This window comes from Acanthochromis polyacanthus, chromosome 13 (assembly GCF_021347895.1).
Source record: "Acanthochromis polyacanthus isolate Apoly-LR-REF ecotype Palm Island chromosome 13, KAUST_Apoly_ChrSc, whole genome shotgun sequence".
NCBI classification, from domain to species: Eukaryota; Metazoa; Chordata; class Actinopteri; family Pomacentridae; genus Acanthochromis; species Acanthochromis polyacanthus.
Genome location: NC_067125.1, coordinates 36,447,768 through 36,469,056, shown reverse-complemented (window position 1 = coordinate 36,469,056; position 21,289 = coordinate 36,447,768). Strand labels below are relative to the sequence as shown.

General features: G+C 41.4%; 1 protein-coding gene across 2 annotated transcripts; it reads right to left on the bottom strand.

Annotated features, from left to right (window-relative positions):
• Positions 1-665: 665 nt before the first annotated feature.
• Positions 666-20,089, bottom strand: egln2 (egl-9 family hypoxia-inducible factor 2). Of its 2 annotated transcripts, XM_051957780.1 has the most exons (7): positions 19,774-20,089; positions 17,787-19,221; positions 7,115-7,204; positions 5,706-5,825; positions 5,263-5,399; positions 3,150-3,217; positions 666-3,018 (listed from the first exon to the last, which is right to left on the bottom strand). In XM_051957780.1, the coding sequence occupies exons 2-7, from the start codon at positions 19,008-19,010 to the stop codon at positions 2,966-2,968; spliced, it is 1,692 nt and encodes a 563-aa protein (XP_051813740.1). In that variant the 5' UTR covers positions 19,011-19,221; positions 19,774-20,089; the 3' UTR covers positions 666-2,965. The 2 variants fall into 2 exon arrangements, with proteins under 2 accessions (XP_051813740.1, XP_051813741.1); XM_051957781.1 differs by lacking the exon at positions 7,115-7,204 and having other exon boundaries at positions 19,774-20,088.
• Between the last annotated feature and the right edge of the window lie 1,200 nt (positions 20,090-21,289).

The following is a 21,289-nucleotide window of genomic DNA, read 5'->3' as shown; positions in this document are numbered from 1 at the left end:
AAAGAGCTTGTGAGTGACCATCCTCCATGTACAGACCAGAACATGCTCCAGACATTCATTGCAAGTGATTGGTACTGGTTCCTTGTTTGTTATTTTATTGTTACAGTCTGACCTTGAATCCACCTAAATCCTGTGGATATGAAAAATGCTCTGCCCCTTAACCCTCTATAAATTTAGCAGTTTTCTGCATGCACCAATCAGATTGGAGGAAATAAAAGCACCACAAGGGAAGTAATGACTTTTATTTGTCCAGCAGAATATTAGAAACCTTGAGCTTTCTGTTCATAGAACTCAAGCCCTCTCATACTGTGGGTCAAATCAAACTAAACCCAGCATTGATTAACTGAAGGCAAAACCACAGCTGTTTTAGTAAGCTTTCACAGACCGCTGTGGAGTCAGGCGCACCCAGTTTGATGATTTGACTTTAATGATTTAATCTGTAATGGAGGGCCTGTGGGCTCCGTTCTTGGCAAGCTCTTAGTGGCCATTTACATTATGCGTCATGAGGGCAGATACAGTTTTATCTGTTTCCTGATATAGAAGTCACATTCTGATATACTCGTGTCTGGAGACTGCACCAACTTGCATCAGTATTTCAAGACGAGGCAAACTCCTACCGAATGTTTGTAAAAGCTGTGTGTGACATTGAAATAAAGGAAAGTAACCAAGGAACACATCATCTTTATTCATGTTCATCACTTCAAGCTATAAAGAAAGCATCTTGTATACCAGTGTTTGGTTATTACGATTTTAGCATGTATCCCATCAAATGTCCTGGATTGTATCCCAGAGCACTTCTTGTAGCTTTATTAATAAGTTATCAATAAATATGATGACTCTTCACTGCACTACATGTCCTCAAGTTGACTGTGCTGGTATACCCAATTCAGCATACAGTATTTATTCATTTATAAACCTTTCTAATTTTAAAAACTACAATCAAAAACTTAACTATAGCTTTATTTACAGAGAAGAAAATTACTGACACCGAGATAATTTACCAATTTTTGCAAAGTTTATAAATGCAAACTCCTTCGTTTCATTGCAAATTTTAGCCATATCCAAATAAACAGACAGAATTCTGTCTGACACACATTACAATTAGTTTACTGTTTTTTTATTTTCACCCCTCACACGGAGGGAGACTGAAACTGGTTGTATTTTTCTTTTTAAAAAAATGTTGCTGCTCGCTTGGTCTCATTTCACTTCTTAAAAAAAACAACTAAACTGCAACTCAGTTTAGATTCTTTCCAGTAAATCAATTACAATTCTGTTGTGTACAAAAACAGACATGTTTTAATTAAATACTTAAAAAAAATAGGCAAATAATTTCCATTTGTTCTCATTGTTTTAGTTTCTATTGCATCTGAATGATCATATTATCCACAGCATAAAAGGCATTAATCTACATTTTTAGTTATACTGTTTTTCCCCCTATCATTCACGCACGGCATTTCCAAAAAATAAAGTGCTTTTTAAAATAACCTTCTCTTTAACCAGTCTAACATACACCAAGACAACACCTGTGACCCACTTCAAGACAGTGGAATTTATCACATACTTGTGCAAGTGCACGTTTACGCACAAATACTCGATCCCACACGTGAGCAGTTCACAAACAGCGTATGCTTAACTCTGTGCTTTATACTTTAAATGGTTTTAAGTACACAGGCTGACTGAGGTTTAGTATCATTTTGTCATTTTCCTTGCTTTAAAAAAAAAAAAAGAGCTGTTATGCTTATTTTTCGTTTTTGTATGCGAGTCTCTTTTGAGCACGTTTGTTCAACAGCGTTCACTCTGGCGATACACATTTTCCATTTTGTTAAGAACAGGTAAGAGTCAAACTGGAGCTGTACACACACATATGAGCACACACACACACAAATACACACACACACCACACCCTGTTTCTTCAATCCCTGTTTTTGACCCCTGTCATTGAACAGCTTACCTCTTGTCTCAAGTGTGAGCCGTGTATTTCAGCCATAGACATCACTGCACATCAACAGAAACGCTTTGTGTAGCTCTAGGATCAGTTTTGAAAATCTGTCACACACATTGCAGCTACTACTAAAGGAAAAAAAAAAAGAACCAATCATGCTGGATTCTTTGTCTTTTTTGAGACCACTGCAAAAGATGTTGTATTTTGAGCCACATACAGTCCTGAAATACTCTACTTAATTGCTATACAGAGTGAAACTACAGCGTGGAGTTGTCCTCATGCACGTAACTTCTGAGCAGATGGCCGTTATGTTTAGGGTTAGTGCCTCGGCCAACACTGATTGAACGTGTGCCGCACGGAAAACTTTCCACTGCGCTGTGGCCAACAATCACATGATGCCTTTTTATTTTCTGTCTGTACGCTGACCACATGTACACATCTACCCACATCATGAGACAAGGGGCCACATCACAGACCAGGGGGTGTTAAGGAATTTCAGGGCACTGATTTCTACTGCACGTGCTCCTTTTTCCACACTGTCTGCCCACTTTTTCATTCATTTATGCTCCTTGTGTCTGAATTAAAAATCACACCAGAGCAGAGCAAAAACATTAATTTCTCAAAACATCACAACATCACTGATAACTGAGCAGGAAAACTGCAAGAAAAAAAACATTAAGGAGTCCGTTTTCTTTTTCAGTTATCGGTCTTCATGGTCGATTACGTGAGACGCTGAAGGTTTTTTATTCCTTCGTCCCGACTCGCATTTCTCATTTCACCTGTGCCAGTCCACTGTGCTCTGTATTTCGGCCACGTCCTTGATCAGCAGCCTGACTTGGTGGCAGGAAAATATTACATCACAGCCTGTGATGTGAATCTGACAGCTGACATTCAGGAGAGCGGCGTGGAGCTGCAGCGACAACTGACAGTTTAACAGTGTCTCCCTTTGTGATCGCAACGTCCATTAGCAGTTCAGGAAGGCACGTAATACTTCGAGAGTGCTCTCCAGCCATTAGATGAGATTTAAGTCCTGCTGTTTTGAGTGACAGGCACTTGAACACCTTTCTGTCCTGTTGCTATGGACACAAGTAACAGAAAAGAGCATATTAGTCACATGTCATCTTAAATTACACCAAACACAACCAGAAGCGATGCAGCACATAAACAAGCAAGGAAAGGAAGCGAAACTGACTGTAAAGACACTCACCCAATCTGTACTTCTCTTTAGCCTCTGCTCTCTCTTTGGCATCAAAGTACCAGACTGTGATGGCATAGCTGCAAGACACAAAAGGGAGAGATCAATTTGAGAGTAAAAGTCAACATATTTTTTGTCTTAAAAGTGGACTGGGCTGGGTTTCAATTACTCTTTCAAGTTCCATCAAGTGGCTGTGAATTATGATATGAAGTTCCAAAAAATGCCCCTGATGAGAAAAAATATGCATTTAAATATCACTATAGACACAGGTTAGCCCGGTATTGTTGGACCTAAGCACACAAGAATTGGAGAGCCAGGAATTAGAAGAAGATTCTGTGGTCAGATGGGTCCAGTTTCCAGCTTTACCTTCCTCCTGCTAATGTAAGGCTATGCAGGAGGCCAGACCAAGCATCATCTCCAGCATGTACAGTACCTACTGTCAAGCATGGTGGAGGCAGTATCATGGTTTGGGGATGCATGGGTACTGCTGGTGTTGGTCATTACACTGTTTGTGGTGGCACATTGAACTCTATCAAGTATTGTACCATTCTCCAAACCCACATGCTTCCTTCTGCATGTGCACTGTTCTGGATGTTTCAACAAGATAATGTCCCTTGAACACATCCAGGGCCAGTAGAACTTGGCTGCAGGAGGACAGCATCCAGGTCTTAGAGTGGTCAGCTCAATCCCTGGACATGAGTCCCACTGAAACGCTGCGGTGGATTATCAAAAGATCTGTTTTTTAAACCAAAGAATTTTAAAGAATTAAAAGCAGTAATTCAAGAAGAATAGAACAAAGTTACCTCTCAACAGTGTGAAAGGCTCGTGGGGAACATGCCAGCCAGAGCTCTACTGTGTGCTAATGGTAGAACTACTAAATATGAATTTGATGATGTGATGGTTTGTTTGTTTTTTGTCCAGTTTTGAACACATTCTCTGATATTTGTTGACTTTGATACTGACAATGAGAGGAACTGACATATTGAAACTGTCAAGAATTTAGTTTTGCTAGTTTTTCTTGTAAACAATAAACGAAAAAAAATCATTTGTATTTGTGTGTGTCTAATGCAGCCACACCTTTTGAAACCCAAAAAAAGATTTTTCCATAAATACTTCATGATGATATTTGAGATTGTGTAAAATTATAAGGGTGTCTGAAAATGTTTTGAATGAATGGGTGCCGTGGCAATCACCAAAACACTTTAAAAATCACATCAAATGTCCAAAAAACCATAAAAGCTTTCCAACCCACACAGACACAGAAGATGAACACGTCTCGTCATACATGTCGCAGCTTAAATAGAGCCTGTGCAGTGTAGCCAAGGCAGCAGAGGGTTAAATCCTACAGTTTCTCATCTCTCCTGTGGGGCTGCATTGTTTATTCCTGTCTCCCATGTCTGTGCTTCTCCAACACGAGTCCTGCAATCGAACCTTCCTCCCCTCTCCCTCCCACCGACCTCCTCAGGAAACACATACTTCCTGCCTCTGGCCCCACCTCGCCCCCCAGCAGTCAGATGGGGAGGAGAGCAGATTAGAGCAGAGGAGGCGCAGGGGCAAAAGGGCAAGAGTCCCGTGTCATCAGTGGACGCGACTTTTTGATGCGATGATGTAAAAGAACAGTAAGGCTCCAAGTGTTTCCATTAATCTGTTTATGCACAGAGTAGATCTATATTACATCAGCATCAAGGGAACTTCAATAGACGCAGTTCCTTGTTTCTCTAGACAGCTACCTAGTTGATTGCACTTGTATCACTTTTACACTGGAAGAATTTATGAGAAATCGTTGAGTTTGGTGGGTCGAATAGGAAAGCAAAAGAGGAGGCGAGTGTCTGTGCTTTCTTTTTTTTTTTTACCAGCGAACTTATTCACTGAATAGCAATAATAAATCAGATTTTGTTTCCTGATAAAACAGTGTTTCCATTCAAAGAATCATGGAGAGTAATATTCTTAATGATGACTATAATGAAAATGTTGCTGCTATTATTATTTGTTTTGTTCTTGTGTGTATTTATGGCATAGAACAAACTAAAACATGGTAGATATACACAACTAGCTGCATTACCAATGTGTTCGGTCTCTGTCCAACTTTATATGAAAGTGTGCAGGCAGTAGAAGGACTACTAACCGAGTGGCATACGCTGGTTTGACTTCATGTGGGTTCCTGCGGTCAGACCAGAAGATGAGCAGCCGGTCAAACAGAGGTTCAATGTTGGCCACCACATTTTTGCCTTCTGGGTAGATCTGCAGCAACCCTCCTTGTGTCTACGAAGAAATAGGCATACAGAACACAACTTTGTTTATTTGCAACACACAAATTATACTACGGTGATTCCCTAAGATTGAGAATGTGTTTTTAATATGAAGCATTTTAGCTACTTAAGACAAGATTTAATTAAAATGCCTTCATAATGAAGTTTACCTCTCAGTTATATAATAATACTGCAAAAACGCCAGATGCAAATTTAATCCTACATACAGTTTTGACATATAATACAGTTTTTTTGATAATTCACAAATGTTTTTAAAAAATCATTATCGAAATGAAACTGGCATCAACGACAAACGTACCTCGATGTCCCAGTTCTTGTTTAGGTAGTAGATACATGTGATGCAGCGCCCATCGCCGTTAGGGTTGTCAACATGGCGTACGTATCCTGCGCCGTTACCTGGGTAACAAGCAACCATGGCCTAAAAGAGAACAAATGAGGTGATTAGTTGTGTATTTGTGCCCCCATTAGGTCTTAAAAAAGAAGAAAAAAAAACTCACATGTTAAAGTATCATCATAAAAATGTAGATTAGAGACGGCAGTAAATCAAATCATTTTTTCTTTTTATCACATATTTTCAGTAACAGGCCTTTAAAAGTGGACTGTATCATGACTTATTTGTAAAGCAGACACAAGATGAGTCTGCCTGTCTTCAACAGCTACAGTTAACAAGCAGAGAGAAGATACAAAAGACCTCCCATCTTCATCCTAGAATTTCTCCTTTCCCAATACTCCATGGTAAACTCTCCTACAGGTATTTGAATAGTTAACGCAACAATCCACAATGCAATTTGTGAGCTGAGCAGTGGAGCAGAGAAATATGTCAGAGTTCAGCGGTTGTTCCCAGCTAAGAAATGATCTGCAGATACAGTATCCATTTTCAAACAATGGTCTCACGCTGGTATTTCCCCTGCTGAGTGTTGGAGGCTGTGAAGCAGGAGAGCGCTGCTTTCTCTGGGGACTTCAAGGGAACCAAGACCTGCGTAAAACCTCTTCAGTCAATGCACATTCCAGACCAGGGCCACTACGAGACCACGTGACTGTGAATGTACTGTAAGCTAAAAGAAGTCAGTGTGACATATAAGTCCGACCCATGGGAGCGCGATCATGTTTGAGGCCGGAGTGAATAGATTCCAAACTATCTCCTCTGGCTGTATCAAGCTTCTCATTATAGCAAGAAAGAAAAATCCACAGCTGATAAACCGACTGGCTGCCATCAGTTTTTGCTGGCAAAGAAAGACATGAAGGTGATGATATAGTTGACAGCATGTGGAGTAATAACTTCTCTATTATCTCACCAGGTTGACAGAGAAAAAGATACTGTCGTTGTCTTGACTTATATTGTTCTGTACGAGAAGCAAAAGCTACAATCCTTGAGTCAGAGCATCACTTCGAGTCTCCTCTTTGATACTATCATTCATGACTAACAGGTTCTGCACTGCTGCAGTATCGATTTAACTTGCCTGACGCTATCATTTAGGTTCTGGTACTACACCGTGAATCGTAACCCTCAGGAAATCAAAGACTGCTCACCCAGATTTGTAAGACAAACGCACCTTGTCCTTGTGTTGTTTGTAAACCAACGATAAAAGTGAAATAAAAGTGACAGTACACGTTGTGTAAGGAGGATTTCCCTCTTCATTCACAGCCAAGTGAGGTTGCTTGTGTTGTGTGTGACCCTGCTCAGCCGCCATTGTCAGCTCTCATTACCGGCTCACGCTCGCAGTCAGAGCTCATTAACCTCTGGACCTTTTCCTCCTGGCTCCAACTGCCAAGCAGACTCCCTGCGTCATGAACATACTGTATGTGGACAAAGAAAGTAAATATGGGTGTGCATGATGATCATTAGAATTGCTGTTGCATTTAACATCACTACAAAATGTCACAGGAGATCAGCTGATGGCACTGAGTCATTTGTTCAGTCAACGATGGGAGTTAGACAGTGGGAGTAAAACTGTAGATTTTTTAATGTTGGCAAATATTTGTCATTTTTATCTCTTCATCTGCATTAATGGGTGCATTAAATGTCAAAGCAGAAGTTCAGTGAAACCTGCAATGAATGCCTGAGGGCACTATCAGAAAATAAGCTGTGAAAGCATGATTTTTCTCTCCTTCCTCTGACAGTGAGGGTAACAACTTTCCTTTTTTAACTTAGCTTAAATATGCCGGCTGTGCTTGCGCTAGCCATTTGCCACTTCTCCATAGGCGAAGCCTTCCTCAGGATGGCGAAGTCATTTTTAGCATGTTTAGCCACGGTGGAGAAGCTAATTTTGCCTAATAAATGTGAAAAAAGGGTTAACTTACAACTTTTTCGTAATTTGCCGAGTGATAATCAAAGAAAATAACAAACCGCGTCTGCTTTACTGAAGAGCGCTACCGAGTATAACCGGAACGACCCGAATGCTTCCGATCATTAATAGATGCACACCGTCACGTGTCTTGTCTCAGCCAATCAGAAAAAAGGATTCGAACTAACGCCGGGAAGGCGTACAACAAGGAGAACAAGGTGAGGGCGATTAAAGAGTTGAAAAATCATTTAAAATCGAAAGATACTGAATATTTTTTATAAAAATATCATATGTACAACAAATGGTGAATGCTGGGCAACTGTATGAGAGGTAAGATGATCATGAAAATATTGTTTAAATAGTCTAAGACTCCTGATCCTGCACATATCTGGATACGAGGACGTGCCTTAACACCACCCCCCCGAATTATTACTACTCTAAATTTTATATAATTGTGTGTGAGTAACTTTTTTAATTAAAATGTTGAAATAAACTGAAGCAATATTGAACAGAATTTTTGGCCTCAAAATGCACCAGAATGCAGGAAAAGGACTCAATTTTTTCAAAATTTCGCGCGCCGCAGAACAGATACTGAAAAAGTGTGGCTAAATGTGGCTAAACAAAAGTCTAGCACTTTAGCCACAGTGGCTAGAGACAAATTTTCCCTAGCGCAAGCACAGGCTGGACATTCATATATTTAAAAACCCTGCACCACAACTTTGAACAGACTCTCCTAATTTGTTACGGACTATGCAGTGCCATATTTCTGGCCACTTGGTAAATCTAAGTCCAATCTTTGCTCACTTTTAGCTCTGTTTTGGTGTCTACCAACCTCTGAGAGAAATATCAGGTTGTTTTGCTGCATGTGTGTATGCCAGCTTTGGTGCTGAGCAAGGAGTATACAGAATCTGCTGTGGCTGAAAATCATGCCATGAGGGCATCAAGAGTGAACCAACAGGTTTGTCAATACAGTCCAGTAAAGGCAATGTTTTTATGTTGTCATTTAATCAGAATATTTGAAAGAAATATTGTTTTCAACCACTTTAAACATACTCTGTGGAATTTCTGACCTCTAACTGTACTATACGGCCATGTTTATCAATAACAAAGTTCCTGTTTTGCTTGTTTTTTTGTGCACATGCATAAGAGATGCATGCATGCACTTGTTCATGCAATCAACATGATAAGAGTTGACTATTAACCATCAGATGGAGGCCTGATCTAAAAATGCACCAACAAAAGCCAAGAACAAGACTGCCAGTAAGAAAGGACGTAAAAATATTTTCCTTTGTGTTTAGCATGTTCATGAATCCTTTAAAGAAACTATTTTATTTTGGTGAGAAACAACTAAAAGTAAACAATAGAAATAGTTTTTAGTTTCAACAGTTTTTGAGTTGAAATTACAGACACAGCAAAAATATGTAAGATATCCCATGGGACTCCTACTTGCTGACTCTGCAACATCGTTCCAAGTTGTGGCAGGAAAAACAACACCAGACAGGAGTTTGCTTTTAGCACGGTGTTGTCACCGTCAACTTCACATATTACCTGCTGTTGTTGTACCCAACCGATAACGGCTGACACTCTGTCTAGTGGGGATACATGCCCTTCAGTGCTGACAAGAACCTGTTCTGTTCATTTGTACAACGGAAAAATACACACTCTTACAGATGTCAAGAAAATAAAGTTTGCACTTAAGTTATATTATTTTATTCCGGCTAACCAGAACAGTAAATATGAATACCGAGTACTAAAATCCTCTGTGCAATATTTATAAGCAGGTTTTATTTTCATGACAGCAGTCATAGTGGTTTGACGATACGTACATTTTGATAAATGTCGCCACATTAGCTTTGTTCAAGGATGAGCGTGACTATTTCAAGTTTGCATCTATTCATGGAAGCATATTTCTCCAGCAAAATGCTTTTTTCAAACTGTTAACAGTCTCAACAACTGTAATTAACCACAATGCCATGCCAGCCCTAACCTGAAGCATAAACCCACAGAAACACACACAATGTCTATATGAAAGCTTATACAAGACAGCCATATAATTTAAGAGAAGAGTTATATTTTTACTCTAAGCCCACCGGAGGCGGTAGAAAGAGATGTGAATTCATCACACATCAAACCATTGTCATATATGTCCATGTTCTTTCAGTCTCCTGTCAGCTAACACACACACACACAGACACACAACATTCACTCACAGCCTGACACTGCATGTCTTGATCCTATCTGTCACTTCTGCCCTCGCCGCTCCTTCATCTCTGCTGAGATCTGTGCCCACACTAAGTTCAAGTCTAATTGGCACCAGCCACTTGTCTGCCAGCTAGCAGGATTAATGCCCTAATGGCAGCTCTGGGTAGATACCCAGCATGTCCATTTCAGTGGTCGTCAGGCAAAACAAGATGTTCCAGAGAAGAACAAAAATAAACTCCAATGCTACAGGAATATCCCGATAAGGGGAATGATGGTGGAGAGAAGGGTGAGGGGGCTAGATAAGACTGAACAAATAGAGGCTTTACTGCTTGTCAGAGACAGAAAAAATGCATATGTATGTGTGGGATGGAGTCAGTTCAAGAAAGAGAAGAAGGAGGAGGAGAGTTTTGGAAGCAGGGAAATTCAGTGTGGTTTTTGGTATACTTTTGATTACTGGGATTATTCTGGGATTGTTAACCTAGAAATAGATGTAGCAGTTTAAAATGTCTCCAATTTGTATGTGTTCCCTGTGCCCTATTACATCTCTACTGTCGCTACACATGACTTGGTATCTTTGCAAACATTACTATTTTAATGTCACCACACTTTACAGAGTCTCTTATTTGGTCTACTTCTTTTCTGCTTGGCCCTTTAAGTGTACAGAACAAACTACAGAACAATGATTGGCTCCCAGTGTTCACTTTAAAGCCTCAGCACTGAACACTGACAGATTTTAATTAAAATCATCTGCATGATCAGCAAAAGGATGCTTAATGAAAGTTGGGACCTCAATTTATAAAATCTTGTTAAAGGCATTTCTGTGTTTTAAAGGTGAAGGGCTGAGTGGTTTGAACTCTGAATTCTGACCATGGGTTTGAAAGGAATGTTATATTTTCTTTTCTTTTTTTAAAGTCACCAAAATTATACCATTAACCAAAGTCAGAAAATATAAAAACAGAAAAAAATGATGGATTTTAGGATTCCAGTTGGTTCATGAACTAATATTGTGTGAGATAACGTACTGTTAGGAAAATTAATCAAATCTGAGCTTAAAGTCATGAGTTGGCTTACAACCAGGACCCGAGGATCTAATTTTATGACATTTTATGTGGATATGTGAACCAAATCCTTGAATGATAAACATCTCTTTTTTTAAATAAGAAAAAATTATATGGTCCTTTGTAAAACAAAGACAAAAATTCTGTAGGTTTTCAGTCGATCTCCAGGAGACAAGTATCAGAAAAAATAGGCGAAAATAATGTAAGTAGTAAAATATTTATAGTGTGTAGAGTCACTATTTTTTCCACTATTGGTACGTCCTGTGGACACTTTGGAAAATGGTGTACATGCTGATTCCAAGATAAATAATTCAATTTTATGGCATTAAAAACCCGTCATGTTGTAGAAAAGACATTTTTGAGTTCTCTCAACTTCTAGACATAGCTGTGCTGGTTCTATAAAGCTGCATATGATTGTATATAACAGTATAAAATGAGCCTCCAGTAAGCAGAAATGTGACAAGAACGACTTTAAATACAGTAACAGCTGACATGCAATGTTGTTAGATAATCAAATGACGAAAACAGATAACTAAGACTGTGCTCACGAAGGATAAAGAACTAAACACAACAGTAATTTCCCCAAGCACACACATGAAAAGTGTGTATTAGTGTTAGGCCTATAACAGTCTCAACCTCCTCCCAGTTTCACAATGGGACAGCCGTGATCCCATGTGGTTTATTGGAAACATGCATCAAAGTCACTGAGTCCTTGTGGATGGTTTCGAAGGGGCCAAGATGTCGCTCAAGGACGCTTCAACACAGCAAATGTTTTCCAGCTCTGGAACTGAAACCAGTTGCGTCATTACTGTCAAGCAGCTCAGCCATCTCGCTTAGTTTCCATAGCTGATTACTCACAAACCGCCAGGATGACACAGGATGTGATAGAAATCTGGATCAGCTATTATTAATAGTTTCTTGCAAATTGAATTTGAAAGCAGTGAAGGAGATAAATGTCCGAGTGAATTAAACTGAGCGGTGATGAACTGCTTTGTCACAACCAGCTTGTATCTCCGCTGTCCTTCCTGGTTCATATCACCCTCATTATCTAGCTAGCTTCACCTGTAGGCTGCTGATAGTACACATAAGACGCACAAAGGTTCTTCCAGGGTGTAAGAAACAATTGGTAAGTTAAAGAGTTTGTGTAAGAAGAAGTGACCCTGGTCTGGGTGACAACAAACTATGAATGTGTAATTGTTTCACAGTAACCTTGCTAGCAAGTTGATTTCTCGCGATATTTGTGAGTTCACATATCTCTCAAGAAACCATCTTGCTCCGCTCCCGCATTCACTGTTCGTACAGAGCCAAGTTGGCACGGGCCAATCACGCAGCAGTATTCGTGTATGGGGCGGGATATCCGGTTGTGAAGACGACACCAAGCACCAGTAGATCAAAAAAAACATGGCAACGGAGGACAACGATCGTGTAGATGCTGCTATTAAGTCAGTTTTAGCTGAATCTCCTATCGCTTCTTTGAAGGAAGAACAACGAGAGGCGCTTTGCGCATTTCTGGATGGTAAAGATGTTTGTGCTTTTTTACCTACGGGTTTTGGTAAGAGTTTAATCTACCAATTGGCTCCGCTCGTTGTGAAGATCCCGCGATTGGCTACAAACAAACCTGTCAGAGGCGGGACATACTGTTGCATTGTCCAATCCGTGCCTCTTTCCTCCGAACGGATTTACATGGAGCGGTCCCAGATTGATATTGTGGAGTACTATCAAGTACTACACAATTATTAATCTGGCTATTGCCAGGTTAGTTTCACAGCACATTTTGGTACAAGTGTGCTCCTCTTGTACCAAGTAGTATCTGCTCATCTTCCCAGACTCTTAATAGATTTATGGATTTACTGCGGTGTAAACAAGACTGGTTTGACTCACTGAATCCAAAAACCTGCTGGCTGATTATAAAAAAAAATAATAATCCAGTCTAAACATAAAAAAGTTTTTTTTTAAATGCAAAATTACACCATTTATCAGAAACAGTAAAAACAGAGGGAATCGTCAGATTTTCAACGTTAAGACGGTCCTTAAACTGCTTATCTACTTAGCGTTGACTTGCAGTTCCATCAAGAAATGAACTAAATCTAACCGTAAAATTGTAATATTTCTTCACAACTCTTACCGAAAACCTTTCCAAAAATTTATTTATTTTTTATTCTGTAATTGTTGGTAAAACCGTGAAGTCATGACTGACTCCGCTGTGACCAATGGTAACATAACAAAAATTCTGTCAAATATCTGTTGTTTTTTTGTACTTTTCCAGTATTGGTAACATCTATGTTCTATTGGAAAACACAGTGTATATGTTAATTCCATGTTTGTTTGTTGTTGTTTTTTTTATTTTATGTAAAACTACTAAGAAATTCAACTGTCACTTTTTCTTTTTTTAATCCTTTATTTCATAAAGGATAAAAAAAACAAAAAGTGAAAGTTTCCAAGGAGATGCAGCACTTTTGTTCACAGTGAAAAATTGGCCAACAGTGTCCAAATACATGACAGGAGCAGGAAAAAAACCCCCACCCAGAATCTGGTTGAGGTTTAAAGAGTTAAATTTACCAAGCAAACAGATCGGTGTGTGCGTTTTGAGGGTTGGTGTACTTTTTGTCATGACAGTGTTTCATCACCAAGGCTACAAAACATCAGTCTCTGGTTGATGCTGAATCACATCATCACGGCACCGGCAGGCTTGGCAGAGCACATTTTGCACAGATACATGAGAATAAAGGCTGAGATACTCACAAATTACAGCTTGCGGTTTTCAGCAGTCATCATACATCTGGATAAATGGTGCAATTATCAGCAAATATCAATAAATAAATAACCTAGTATTTAGATTATTTTTCATCCTGACATGAAACAAAGAAAAGGTGGGAAATTGCGCTTTGCTCTTATGAGTCAGTGCCACTATGGTCACAGTGGCACTTATTATGGATGAGTCACCACTGAACATTATGAGGCAGCAACATTTTGTGAGAGTGTGTTTGTATTTACACAATGTACTTGCACTTTCTATAAAAATGCTGCTGTGAAACTTTCAGTATAAGGAGATATTTTTTGGATTAAAAAACAAAATTAGTAGAAATCAACACACTGTAAAGAACAACTTGGAAGAAACATGACTTCTAAAGGGATGTAAGATACCAAGGACCACACAGGAAATTAATTGGTGATAAATTGGAGATAACAGAGTCATTGTTCAGTCTATAATTTTGCAGATAAATTGTGAACAGTGTTCAGTTGTCCAAATTTTTTGTTTTACCTGACCAGCAGTCAAAACTCCAATGATAGTCACTCTACAACAAGATAAAACTAAGCATCAAGCCTTTACACTAGAGGAGGTGAAACCAGAGAAAATTTGGCCTACAGATGATTAAAATGAATGGTCTATGAGCAAGATAGCTGTCGATTCATTTTCTTAGTCGTAATTAACTGATTAATCGCCTAAATTTAATCTCTATGCTGGAAAACAAACAACTCAACCGCTTAAATGATCTAGTTTCTACCTGTAATGTTGATGGACCTCAATTTTCCACCATCACGCGTGACAAAAATTGAGGCATTACTGATGGCCACTCAAATGCTAAAAAAAGAAAACAAAAAACATTGCAGTGCATTGTTCCACACTGGCGAGGAACAGCAAGTGTTGCATGAGATGCATTCAAGATCAAAGGTTTGTTCAGCACCAACAATAACCTGACAGCATCATGGAAGCAACCTGCCATGATTACGTAACAATCAGATTTTTTAAAAACTGGTCCTGTTTACACTCTAGATTGTGTGGATAGGGACTAAATTTGGCCCAAATGGCAGATATATCTCTTTGTCTACCCATCCATCCATCTAAGCTAGTATGCAGCTCTGTAAGTGCATGTCTTCTACCTGCATGGTGGCACTGCTGAGCTGAGAGGGGCATCTAAGGACACGCTGCTGCAGTAGACGTTCTTATTATACCGAAGCTTTTACTGCATTGCCCCTTCTCACTCGCTCCACACCATCCTCCCACTCCCTATGCCCCTTTTTCCCTTCCAGTCTCACTTCCAGTCTATTCCCTCCCACTGCTTCCATCTCATTCCCTGTGCCGAGCTCTGCTGTAGTCTCTTCCCCCATAACACCAGACGACTCCCACCTTGGGTTCACCGCATTACTATTCCTTTTGTTGACACTATAATCCTTCCTACTGTACGTCTCGCTGGCTGCAGAACCTGACTCCTGCTGACTAACAGGAGGCAGGGTTCAGGAATACTACTCACTGCTGGTGAGGCATTATTTTAGGCACTGCCAGCCCCTTTCTTTCTCTCTCCATCGCTCCCGTACACAATGCGCAGCTCCACTCTGTATGGGCCTGTTACCAAGGTAACGGCAGGGGAATATTTTGTCCAACTAGCAAACAAGGGGGTTGATAAGAAGGAGAAGGAGGAAGGCAGTGAAGTGAAAGATGGGCGAAAGAAAACAGTAGCTGCGGATAAAAGTGGAAAAACGGGTAGAAACAATGGAAGGTTTGGGGTCTAGCTGCCGCTGGAGGACGGAAAAGACGCAGTGACCTTCTGTCTAGCTGCACTCCTGCCGGAGCCTCCTCTTTCTCTTCCCCATCACTTCCTCTTTCTCTCATGCACACTCCATCATTGTTCCCTCCCTGTCTCCTGCACTCGCCCACAGAAACGCCCAACCAGGACATTTTGTACGGTGCAGCGTTGAACATTTTTTTGGTAACGTACCAAGAGCAAATTGAATGATCTGACCCCGGGAACAGCTGGCGTTGAGCAATCTGACACTTTCACAAAGGAATCACTCAGTCATTACCACGCCAAAGAAGAGAGAATTTATAACTTTGCAGACAATAGGCAACACAGTGTGACATCTTGAGAATAAAATACTGCAATCTAATCATCTATCAACCAAAATAAACTCATCCACCTCTGGAAACTATTCCTCTGTGCTTCTCTTGACCGCTTTCTGACCTCATACAAGCAGCTCTCCAAGTGAAACAAAAACAGAAACGTGCATAAAGACACGTTGTACTCTCACCCTTTAAGTGTCTGCAATTAAAGTTCTGATATCTAAGACGTTTCTTTTGTATATGAAGCTGCAGGGGCTTGAATCGAGGTGACACCTTAGATGCGTTACCGATTTCGGAGATTAAATCCACTTCAGTCATGAAAGGAAGCTTAAGAGTGAAAAGATAAAGAGGGTTTTTATTTCTTTTCATACGTCATACGTCTTGTGCACAGCAGAATGCCACTCAACTGAGCTTCTACTATTTCGCACTCTTAAATGCACATTTGCAGAAGAGCTAATGCATTAATAGAGATTTTTCTATACTGTAGTGACGTGCTATAATTTTTCTCGACCTTGCATGGAGGCAGCGTCATCAGTGTTTGGGAGCAAAGGCTGCTGATGTGCAGTCGTCCCACAGTCCTTGTTCAAACACTGCCTCAAGCTTATGTAAATGACTAGAGGAGCATCGAGGCCAAGGTGTTACATGTGGCGTTGAACAGATGGAGGGAACAAGGCTGTGGGGCAAATACAGTACTTTAGGAAAGAACATGTTGTAGATTATTCTATCAAACATGGAGCAGTTTGATAGGAGGACAAAAGCCACCCATGACCAGCGATGGGTGACGGTTTTAAATGAATCCTTACATCTTAGTTCAATCGTAGACACTGAATGTGAATACTGGCCACTTAGCTTCATGATTGCTGCACATACATTTCTTAACATTTGTTTAACAGTCTCATTTGTGGCTCTCCTGATTAAGCAAAGACTGCAGGAGTCTGCCGGCTTGCAGGTAACAGTTTTCACCTAAATTCCCCAAAGGGAGAAGTAATGTTGTGTCTGCTTTTGAGATCAGAGCCCTCTTGCGTTTATTTTCCACCTGGGGACAGTTTAACATGTGCAAAATCATCATTTCTATTCATTTTGATCAACTTACAAGATAAAAAAAAGATTAAATGAACAGTTACTAAAAGAAGCTGCATTTCAAATTTCCTACACATGCATTATCTGGAGGTGTCATACTCTAAATCTTGAACCCAGAAGCTGCGGAAACACCAAGAACAAGTTGGGTAACAGTCTAATGTGTAATGGTTAACTCACAGCTGTTAGGGACACGGACCATGAAACTAGATCCTGAGAAACACAACCACAGTGACGGAATACACACAGACAGAGACGTACGGACAGGCAAAAGGTCCGATGAAGTTATATTTGGGTGTTTTCAACTTCATGGTTTTTGCCCAGTGCTACAAGGAAAGTAGTGTTTCAGGCCAATATCTAAAGAAGTGCACTGCAGTAATTGAGCATGGCATCTGAAAAATATCAATGGAAAAGAGAATCCGAGGCATGTAGTGTGGTCATGGTGGGATGAAGATTAAAAAAAACATGGGTTACGTGCCATGAGATAGGAGATAAAGGAGACAAAAACAAACAAACAACAAAACAAAAAAAGTCAACTCTTCTTGTGCTGCCATGCCAGGGCCGAGCTCATGTGATGATAGAAAAAGTTGGCAGAGATAAAGTCATGGCAGAGGAGATACAGCCACAGAGGATTGTTTTACTCCTGGGCACCAGTGGTATGAAGGCAGGGACAGAGGAGCAAATTTAGGCAGGTCTAAACCCGGGCACAGGGCCCACCTCCTGTACACCCATGTGACACCCTCTCACTGCAGTGTGTGTGTTTGCCTGCCTGCATGTTGGCATCACAAAGATAAAGCAGAACAGACAAGACACAATCAACTAACCCCAACTTTAATGATGTCACATTGACTTTTTTCTCATATCTGCTGTTTACCCCAGCTCCAAAACCTCTCCCCCTGTCTCCCCCGTCCTCTCACCTTAGTGCGTCCATTGATGACACAGCTCCCTAGCTGTCCATTGGCAGCGCTGTACATGACGGCCTCATCAATGTGAGCCATCAGCGCCGCGATGCTCTCGCACCCAGGCTCCTTCCCCTCCACCCAGGCGATCTGGTCGCCCCGGATGCTCCGAGACGGGATGCTCTTCTGGCTCACCAGCTGCCCGCCCCGAAACTTCCCACTGCGATTCAGAACCTCCACCTCCTCCAGCACCCTGTCGCCCAGCTGGGGGCCCAGGAAGTTGTCCTTCACGCAGATGCCGTAGTACTTCATGCAGGGGACGATGACCTGCTGGGCTATGTGCTCTGCCGACCAGCCGCTCCCTGCTGGAGGTGGTGGGGCAGGGATGGAGGCCTGGCTGGGTGCAGCTGGCAGGCCTGAAGCTGCCACCCTGTGTCCATTGTATTGGTTAGTGTGTGGGACCAGAGGCTGGCCGCTGTGGGAGCTGTTCATAGTGACCGTGAGAGGGGCAACTGCTCGGGTCACTCTGGAGGTCTCTGAGGATTTGTTTGCAACACTTCCATCCACCAGCCTCCTCCGTTTAAAGTCCGCCTCTCCTGAAGCAAACAGCAGGTCAGCAGAGCTTCCTCCCCCTGGTGACCCTATTAAAGGACCATTTTGAGTTTCTGCCCCAAAGTCCCAGTTCTCCCCCCCTCTCCTCTTCTGCTGCTGCTGTTGAGCCTGTCTGGCTTTCAAGTCCCCATTGATCCTCCTCACCACTAAAGGCAACTTCTCATGAGCAGTCCGGTCTCCGTTCTCCACCAAACATGCCCTGCTGGTGAGAGGACACCCAGGGGAACCAGTTTGCCCCGCTACCCCTTTCACTTGGTAACCATTGGGTGTGTGCGCCAGAACGCCCGAGTGGTTCCCCTCCACGGTGGCAGACGGAGACACCTCCCCGCCGTTGTAGAGCGGCACGCCGGTTTTGGACTGCTTGGTCGGAGTTGTGATTCCGGGGGAGTCGGTTTGAGAGGCGAGACCGGCGAGTAACTCCGCGGCGGTCGGGCTCCCCACCGGCGCCGCGCAGAATCCGTTCAGCCCCATGTCCGCCCGGTGCTGGCTGTGGTGGTGGTGGTGGTGGATCTCTGCAGGCGCACAGGCGAGCTGCTGGCCGCTCGCCCTTCTCTCTTGCGGCGGTGAAACAGAGACGGATCCGCGGGAAGAGCTTGGGTTTAAAAGGTCCGTCTGTCCCAAACTCTCCATTTCATCTCGTCATCTGCTGGGTGCGCACGTACTCCACGTCCTCGCCTCATTTTCTAGCTGAGCCGCCGCTGCCTCTGATGCACAAGAGCCCCGCCGAAGCTGCAACTTTCATGCCCTCCTCTGGCTTTTACGGTCTCGCCCATTGCTCTCGTGAAAATCACCTCTAAATCTTCGGGTTTGTTTGCATCCGTCCCCGAAACATCTTTGAGATCTGTGGAGAGTCAAACGAGACACTTTAGGCCTATTTATAGCACAGTACGGACCACCTGTCACACAAGTAAATAAATTTAATACTTATGTGGGGCAACAAGCATATGAATCATACTGTATGTATCATACTGTATGGCGTGCTGCTTATATATGGTTAAGTGGGGCAGGAAAACAGTGCTAGAGTTGTTTTTGGTAAAATGAAGATGATACATTAATACTGGCACTAACATGAGCAAAGAAAACACACAGACTGCAACATTTCTGCTATTAAATTAAGTTTAAAAGCATTAGTTTAAAAATGCAACATTTCAGCGAAACACCCTTGGAAATACTTATTTGTCTTTGTTTGCTATTGATCCCCAACTTAGCAGCCTCCTACTTAGACTCGCTTCTTAACAATGGAGCGGAATAACATCACGATCCGAGCACTGATTCCACGTAGAAATAACAATAATAATAATAATAATAAAAAGTCAAAAATGAAGCATATAGAGGTGGTGGTAGCAGTAATAATAAAATAAGTGGAACATTTTTCCTCGACCGCACCGCTTACCTACGGCAGCCTGCAGCAATGCAAATCCTCAGCGAGCGTACGTGACAGGCTGAGAGTACGCATGTTATTTCCGGGATTGTCTTGCTCGTGTGCGCGTCCCATCCAATTTTCTGCTAGGTTATAAATAAAAGCCAGGTGCCGACTTCGGGGGGCTTCTGACACCTTAAATCCAAAACCGGAGGGGAGGTTGGAAGGGGGACGAAGCGAGATGCTCTGGAGTCGCACAATCCTCTCAATCACCCAAAACAGCGTCCCCCAGTTTGAGTCTGCCTTCCCCCTGCTGTTCTTCCTCCTCCTCCTCCTCCTCCTCCTCCTCCTCCTCCTCCTCCTCCTCCTCTCTCTCTCTCCACTCCCGCTTGTCGTTTACATGCACACTAACCATGTGACCACTTGCTACTACAGCCGACCTTCGGCTACACCATCAGAAAACGCCCCACATCACAGCAGACAATAAAAGCTGCTTTAAAATAGTAATAGTAATAAAATAAATCTGCCGCAGAATATACAGATTCAAACATCTTCTGCTACAGATGTGCTTCCTTCTGTTGTATTCTAACATGCATGTACTTAATTGTGTGATAATGTCTCAAGGGGAAAACACACGTAAAAAAGTGCACTGACAATGTAACCAGAGTTAAAGGATGTCAGAATGCATGACGTAGCTGAAGTTAAAACAATGTCAGAAATGTCCCATGTGAGAGTTTTCTTTCTATTGATGCATTAATTTGTGTATTTTGATGTTGTAGCTGCATGAGGTGGACAAAAGATATTTATTTCAAAAACATGAAACTATAACAATACATATTGTCATTATTGTTGTTGTTGTTGTTGTTGTTGTTGTTAATATTATCATTATCAATAATACTAATCAAACTACTACCACTAATAATACTACTACTAATAATAATAATTGTATTTATATAGTAACTTTTAAAACTAATATAAATATACAGCACCCTCCATAATTATTGGCACCCCTGGCTAAAATGTGTTCTTTAGCTTCTAATAAATTCATTTTTTTTCTAAATAATATAGGACCACTATGAAAAAAAGAGCAAAATCCAACCTTTAATTAAAGCACATTTATTCAGTCGGGGAAAAAAATTACACATTAAGAAATAATTCTTTTACATCAAATCATGTGTGCCACCATTATTAGCACCACTGATGTTAATATTTTGGACAACCCCCTTTTGCCAACCAAACAGCACCTAATCTTCTCCTGTAATACATTTTTGTATAATTTTCAGTGTAAGAGTATGCTTCTGCAATAAAAATTGAATTTATTTTAAGGCTTTCAGCATGTCTTCACCAGGGGTGCCAATAATTATAGAGGGCACTGTAGAGGATACTCAGTACGACAGCAGACATGCATTAGTCGAGGAGTGTAAGAGTCAGCTTTTCTATTTTTCTTTGCAGGAGACGGTATCTTAGACAATTTAGACTTTGACTGCCTGCAACTAAATCCAAGTCAGGCCAGATAAAAAGTATAAGAGACCAGAGAAGCAAAAAGAAA

Coding starts and splice junctions, on each gene's coding strand:
- egln2 (XM_051957780.1), bottom strand. CDS start 19,010: ATGGAGAGTTTGGGACAGACGGACCTTTTAAACCCAAGCTCTTCCCGC. Junction 5,826..7,114: donor CTGACTGCGAGCGTGAGCCG/GTAATGAGAGCT, acceptor GTTCTCTTTTAG/GCCATGGTTGCTTGTTACCC. Junction 3,019..3,149: donor TAAAGAGAAGTACAGATTGG/GTGAGTGTCTTT, acceptor TTGTGTCCATAG/CAACAGGACAGAAAGGTGTT.